This window comes from Sus scrofa, chromosome 8 (genome assembly GCF_054392235.1).
Source record: "Sus scrofa isolate SSC_HxYL_T2T_F1_AM1 chromosome 8, Sscrofa_HxYL_maternal_Yorkshire_Landrace_v2.0, whole genome shotgun sequence".
Taxonomy (NCBI): domain Eukaryota; kingdom Metazoa; phylum Chordata; class Mammalia; order Artiodactyla; family Suidae; genus Sus; species Sus scrofa.
In genome coordinates this window covers 37,886,217-37,893,321 of record NC_139390.1, presented here as the reverse complement: position 1 = coordinate 37,893,321, position 7,105 = coordinate 37,886,217, and the positions used below count along the sequence as shown (strand labels likewise).

The following is a 7,105-nucleotide window of genomic DNA, read 5'->3' as shown; positions in this document are numbered from 1 at the left end:
TAATAGAAAAAAAGATACTTGAATAAATAGAGAAATATAAATCCATATAGACACATGAGTATTTAATAGGGGAAATAGGTTATCTTATGTCTATAGCAAGGATGAACATTTCCTCCCATCACTGCCAAGTATGTAAACAACCTGTAGCTATTTTATTTTGTCTGTAATTATCCTATCTTTCTTGGGTGCATCTTCTGGTTGGGGAGTGCTGGGAAAACTCAATTTAGCTTAATCTTGTAACTAATCTAGTGCAAAAATGAACATATTTTCTGTGGATGAAGTGGGTTGTTGCTCAGATTTTGCCTTTTCCTGCCTCTGTGGCTGCCAGGGTAGCATCTAGGCATAGAAGAGAGAGGGGTGGCTTTATCCAGGGGTGATACTCAAAATAGGTACAATTAATTTGGCGCCGGCACAGACCAATCAGAGTGGATGCTGACTGCTCATAATCAGTCCAGCCTTTCCAATGCAGACTGTGACTATCAGCCCTGGCAAGGTGACCTGGAGGTGGTGACGTGAATGGGAGGGCTGCTTGCATTGGAACAGTGTCCTCTGGCACCTCTGGTCTCGACGTTTCTCACCAGCTGGTTGGCATTTGCAGACCATGTTGGTGGCTGGTGTGGGCTGGTGTTTCCTGATGGTCAGGACACAGAAGCCCTTCCTGGCTGACTCTACCTCACCCCAGTTCTTGCTGGCACTGTACCCACCTCCCCACCCCCAAGGCTCTACCATGATTTCCATTTGTCCCTTGGCATAGTAGCCAAGGCTGCAGGTCCACCTTAGCTTGAACAGTGGGTGCCATGACAGGGCTTCTGACTCTTAATTCAGCTGCTTCCTGAGTCCCCATCTTGAGCACATGTGGGCACTTCTGGGGCTTGCCCATACCACATGGGCACAGAGAGTGGCTCAGAAGGTTGAAATCCTGCAACTCCTCACCTCCACCCCTCCCCCCTTGCCACCCTGTGTGCTGTGCTTCCAGAGTTTTCTTACCATGGCTGCTTTCCAGACATGGTCATTGACTGTTTGTGAGATAACTCCCTCCAGGAGTCTGAAATATGAATCAGGGCTAACCCCCTCCAACAACTCGCTGCCCTTGACAGTGCCCTCCCCCTGGGCCTTCTGCCTCAGTGATACCTCTAACCCATCTAACTCCTGCCCACAAACCACTGGGCTAGAGGCTATGAGATTTTGCCTTCCTCTCCTGGTGTGATCCTCACACATTGGAATGACCGGAGAGCTCGTCAAAAATACAACTGCCCGGGAGATCCCATTGTAGTGCTGTGGAAACGAATCCGACTAGTATCCACGAGGATGCAGGTTCGATCCCTGGCCTTGCTCCATGGGTCGGGGATCCAGCATTGCTGTGAGCTCTGGTATAGGTCACAGACCTGGCTTGGATCCTGCAATGCTGTGGCTGGGGTGTAGGCTGGCAGCTGCAGCTCTGAGTTGACCACTAGCCTGGGAACTCCCATACACACCAGGTGTAGCCCTTAAAAAAGAAAAAAAAAAAAAATACAATCGCCCAGTTCTCCCCACCTCATTCCTCTCCCCAGTCTGATTTAATCACTTTGAGGGGATCCGGGCATTGGTGGTTTTATAGCAAAGCAACCCAAGGGATTCTCACACAGGCTTGAGAGCCATGGTTCTCAAACGTCACTGCTTTTTAGGACCATCTGGGGAGTTTTTCAAAATCCCCATGCCCAGGCTGTCCCTTAGAGCAATGAAATCAGAATTACTCAGGTGGTATTTTTGAAAGCTCCTGGGTATTCCAGTGGCAGTCAAATGTGACAACCACTGTTCTTCTAGGTCAATTCTTTTCAAGCTTTAATGGACACACAACCGCCTGGGGACTGTGTTAAAATGCAGGTTCTGATTCAGTAGGTCCAAGTGGGGCCTCACATTCTATGGCTTCTAACAAGCTCCCAGCTGATGCCAAAGGCGCAGATCCTTGGACCGTGTCCTTCTTCCCAGAGGGCATTTGCGCGCTCACCTCTGTAGATGAACAGGATTCAAAGAGAGGGAAATTGGCTTCTGGGTAAGTGAAATTATTTCAGAGATATTATACCTATTTCATACTTCTTGGTAGGTGTGGGTGGCAGGGGAGGAGGGCGGAGCTTCCCTTCCCGAAGGAAAAAACAGGTCTCCCCGGAAGGAAAACTTGTTGCCTCTTCCTACGTGGGATATGGCTTTAAAACCTGGAGGTGTAGTGCCCATCCCTGGCTCTCAGGAAAAAGGCAAGAAGCTGAGGGCCCATGGGCGGGGTTGCCAGATCAAATATAGGATGCCCAGTTCAATTTGATTTCAGATGAACCACACACAATTATTTTAGGGTAAGTGTTGTCCCCTCTTCTCCTGTCGTGATCACCCCGAGAAATGAATAAACCCTCTATCCCAAATTCGGTTCAGAGGTGGAGGCTCTTGACATCATACACGGACCAAGAGGGTATGCAAGGTTTATGACACATATCGGAAGGTTTCTGGGGACATCAGGGAAAATAGGCTTCCCCAGCAGATTCAAAGGTAACTGAGAGAGCGGGGGCCGGGGGCAGGTGCCTTGGGGTTTTGTGGTGAGGAAGGGTGGGGCTGAAGAGAAGGGGCTGGGCCTGCGTGGCTTGTACTTCCAGCTGGTACCAGAAGAGGGAGCTGCAGGGCTTACCTGTTTGCTCAGGTGTGGGCAGAAGAGCAGGAGGCCGTGATGGGGCTTGAAAACTGTCATCAGTCAACACATCAAACATGGAGTCAGACTCTTTGTCACAGTAAGTGTGTTCCAAAGGTTGTATGGACATACTTTTGCGAAAGGTGTGTGTTGTTTGTCCGGAATTCGGATGCAATGGTTTGAATGTTGATGGGTGGTGGTTGCTGTTAAATCGGGCAGCGTTCTCTGTAGAGCAGAAAGATGCAAAGGGTATGAATCCTCCTGGCGTTGTTGAACCACTGCACCACCTCCGAAGTGCCCACATCTAGGCGTCTGGCCCTAGGAGATAAGTGACTCCCTATTTCTCTAAGCCAATATTAGATGTTCGATTACCTGAAGCCAAGCCCGTTCCTAAGAGATACATCTCTGCTGACTCTTCTGGAGGCAGCGACCTGACTACAGACTTCTACCGAGGTGCAGATTATGCAGTGCATTTCAAAGATAGGTGAAATCTGTCTAGGAAATTGAAAGCAACCACAGCCAACGGACATGTGTGTAGATTGTCTTTGAATACTTTTAAAAAAACAACTTTGCAATTGGGATGTGACTTTTATAGGAGGGGTCTTAGATCTGTGGTTTGCAACGCTGGCTGCATATTCAAATCACCTGGGGAGCTTCTGACACTATCGTGGCTGGACCCCACCCTCAGATGTTTGTTTTCATTGTTCCTGGGTGGGGTGCAGGCATGGTAAGTTAAAAAGTCAGGCCCAAAAACCACCGCCCGAGACAAAATGCTTTATGTTGTATAGCTATGTTCACTGGGGGCCAGGGTTACCTGTGAAGTTTTTTAAAAGGTGAAACAAAGGGAGAAAGATGTCTCATCAATGCTCGTTGACTAACAGCTGTGCAACTAGTGGTCCCTTAGTAAGCATTGCATGCTTTAGCCAGCCTGGCTTTGGCCACCACCATGGCTGGGGAATCAAAGCCAAGGACACTGGGGAGCACAGTGGCTTTTTACAAAGAGCCAGAAATCCAGAGGCAGGGAGTTTGCAGCTTCTCCTCAGCTGATGGCAGCCTACCAGGTTTCTGGAGAAGATATTCAAGGTATCAGAGAACTTGGTAGAGGATTCTATTCTGTCCACCTCATCCGGGGACCACACGACGTGCAGAATTCCATGACATCTCAGGGAAGGGCAGGAAGTCCCAATATTTTTCAAAGGGGGTTTATGGTCTTTTGGAATCAGCTGATTGATGGGGGGAATGAAAGTCAGGTGTGGACTTCTGCCTTGGAAAGGAAGCCTCATTTTCTTGTCTGCTTGTGAACCAAATCGGACGTGTTACTGTTTTGCTTCATGTCTCAGATCTCAACCTGTAGGTCTCATTGGTGATTCTGAAGTCACGGCCTTTTGGGGACACTGAACACGCAAATGTGATTGGTGGGAGACTTTTTTCCTTTCTTTTTAGGGCCACACCCATGGTGTATAGAAGTTCCCAGGCTAGGGGTTGAATCAGAGCTACAGCTACCGGTCTACACCACAGCCACAGCAATGCTAGATCCGAGCCACATCTGCCACTTACACCACAGCTCAAGGCAATGCCAGATCCTTAACCCACTGAGTGAGATCAGGGACCGAATCTGCATCCTCATGGATCCTAGTGGGGTTCATTACTGCTGAGCCACAACGGGAACTCCTGGGTGGAAGCCTTTAATCTCTGCTCTGCTGGACTGTCAATCCTTCCTCTGTGAAGACGGACCTTGGGTCCGTGGGTCGTGGGGACCTGCTTGGGTCGTGGGGACCTGCTTCATCCAGCCCCAGCTCCTCCAAGCTGCACAGCCAAACAAATAATAGAACGGCTTGATCTTGTTGGACCAGTTCCTCCACGATTTATTGTCCTTTGGCTGAAGGCTAATCTCCTTTCACCAGGCACCTCCCCATAGCAGGGGAACTGCTGCGTGTAACCTGAATTGACATTGAATTCCTTAGGTCTGCCTGATTTTAAACCAGTTTGGTTCTCACGGTGAAACCTCATCGAGGTGTCTCTGGTGGTGTCCCTCCTTTTTGCCCACATGAACTCAATCCGCAGCCTCCCCTTGGCTGGGTGTCTACCTCAGTACTTGCTAAAAAGACTGAATCACTGCCTTCCTTCAGTTTATACCCTATGATTCTGCTCTCCCAGACTCGCAAAGCCTCGCCCTTTTTTCCGTGCATGCAAGGTTACTCAGAAGGAATTCAGTTCACATGAGGTAACAAGGATATAAATAAAACCCCTTCTAGCCGTAGGAATTTATTTTCTGTCTGTTTCCTGCTAGGCTTGCCCATGATAACCCAGCCTGACGGTTCCATGGGTTAAGAGGAAGAGGGATCTCGTTTATTCAAGCATAAAACCCTTCTGGTAATATGATGAGATGTTCATATGAAAACAAAGGCCAAAGCTAATTGAGTGACAAGGAGAGCTTCTGAGCTAAAGGGCCCATTTGTGGTCTATGAAATAATCTGTTTTATTGGGTTGAGGTTATGGGCTGTTTGGAGTTTATTTTCTGAATGTTTGTTGGAAATCACTAACTTGAGAAGGAGCCATATACCTTTACTCAGAATCCATTCCAGTGAGGATATAGAGACTTTATCCATAGATGCTAAACAATCAGGGCCATTTTTGGTTTTTGTGGTGGGTTGAGATCCTATAAAAGGCATTCACGATGCACAAGCTTTATTTTTTTTTTAAGTATAGTACTTTTACGGTACCTCGGGATTTTTTTTTTTTTTAATATTGAAATATAGTTGATTTGCAAAGTTGCATTAGTTTCAGGTGTTCAGTAAAGTGATTCACATATACATGTATATTCTTTTAAGATTTTTTGGCCATTATAGGTTATCAAGATATTGAGTATAGTTCTCTGTGCTCTACAGTAGATCCTTGTTGGTTATTTATTTTAGATATAGTAATGTGTATATTTTAATCCCACCCCCCTAATTTATCCTTCCTTCTCTTTCCCCTTCGGCAGCCCTAAGTTTCTGTTTTGTAAATAAGTTCATTTACATCATTTTTAAAAAGATTCTGCATATAAGTAATGTCATACCATGTGTGTCTTTCTCTGTCTGACTTATTTCACTTAATATGATAATTTCTAGGGCCATCCATGTTGCTGCAGATGGCATTATTTCATTATTTTTTATGACTGAGTACTATTCTATTGTGTATATATATATATATTGCATCTTCTTTATCCACTCATCTTTAAATGGACACAGGTTGCTTCTATGTCTTGGCTATTGGAAATGATGCCACAAGCTTTCGGGCCAGACTGAGTTGCATGCTGGCAGTAGGAGTTACTGGTTGGATTACGGAAGGCAGAGAGTGGGAGGGGATTCTCAGATCATGGTACTCAGAGCATGGCTTTCATCTCCACTCCCAACCCCATCCATCCACTTCCTTCCAGTCAAGTAGTTGCTGGGGCCTACTCGTGGCTGGGTGAGATGGAGGTCCACGTGGTCTTAGGAGTGTCCCAGTGCAGAAAACTGGTGTGAAACCTTGTTGTTGAGGGCTAGACAAACTCCTGAGGCTGGTGGAGCCTGGCCCGAAGAGATTTCTGCCCTGTCTCTCCCCAGCCAAGGGGAAGTTCTACCTATAAAAATGAAAATGCCTTCTAACTCAAAGGTTTTCTCCCATACCAGTGGTATTTCTGAAAATCCACTTTTGGAGTTCCTGTTGTGGCTCAGTGAAAACAAATCTGACTAGCCACCATGAGGACACAGGTTCGATCCCTTGCCTTGCTCAGTGGGTTAAGGATCTGGCGTTGCCGTGAGCTGTGGTATAGGTCGCAGACATGGTTTGGATCCTGTGTTGCTGTGGCTGTGGCTGTGGTGCAGGCTGGCAGCTGCAGCTCCAATTTGATCCCTCGCCTGGAAACCTCCATATGTTGCAGGAGCAGCCTTAAAAAAAAAAAAAGAAAAAAAAAATCCGGTTTTCCCTCAAGAAAGGTTTTCTGTGATTTGTAACTGAAATGCGAAAAAATATCTTCGGTAGTCAGCTGTCTCAAAAAGCTTTTTTTGCAACCGAAGCTTTCAGTTGGGAAAAACATGTTGTCCATTGTTATAGATGAAATTTAAGACTCTTTGTAACCTTAGCTTACCTCTTAGAAACTGCCTGTGCCCTGCAGTCAGGGTGCTGAAATGTTCAGTATAGGTTAACACAGCTTTCTGGGGGAAATTGAAGTTAACTCTGCTGAGATGTGCTCCACCAAGGCTTCCTTGGTCGCGCCTACATTCCGTGGGCCGGGTGGTTTGGGGTGTTGGGGGGCTTGGACTTTGGTTTTCATTCTGGTCCTACGTGACAATGTGATTTCAGGAATTGCAAATGATTCCTGTACGTTTGTAACAGGGAGGGAAAGAGGGGGTGTGGGACATGGCCTTCTGTACCCTAGACAGTTCATTTCCATAGAAACAACCTAGAGAGTTGTTTTCAAACATGAAT

General features: G+C 46.8%; 1 protein-coding gene across 6 annotated transcripts in view; it reads left to right on the top strand.

Annotated features, from left to right (window-relative positions):
* Positions 1-1,876: 1,876 nt before the first annotated feature.
* The window catches only part of CNGA1 (cyclic nucleotide gated channel subunit alpha 1), a 73,089-nt gene continuing 67,860 nt past the window's right edge, over positions 1,877-7,105 (top strand). The window contains exon 1 of one of the 6 annotated variants that reach the window (XM_084972012.1): positions 1,877-2,032. Coding sequence is in view for 1 of the 6 variants with exons in the window: in XM_084972010.1 (XP_084828136.1) it covers positions 2,693-2,753 (61 nt within the window). In the remaining 5 variants the exon portion in view is untranslated. Of the gene's footprint in view, positions 2,033-2,611; positions 2,754-7,105 lie in introns of those variants that run through there. The other 5 variants (XM_084972009.1, XM_084972011.1, XM_084972010.1 and 2 more) reach the window with 5 other exon arrangements.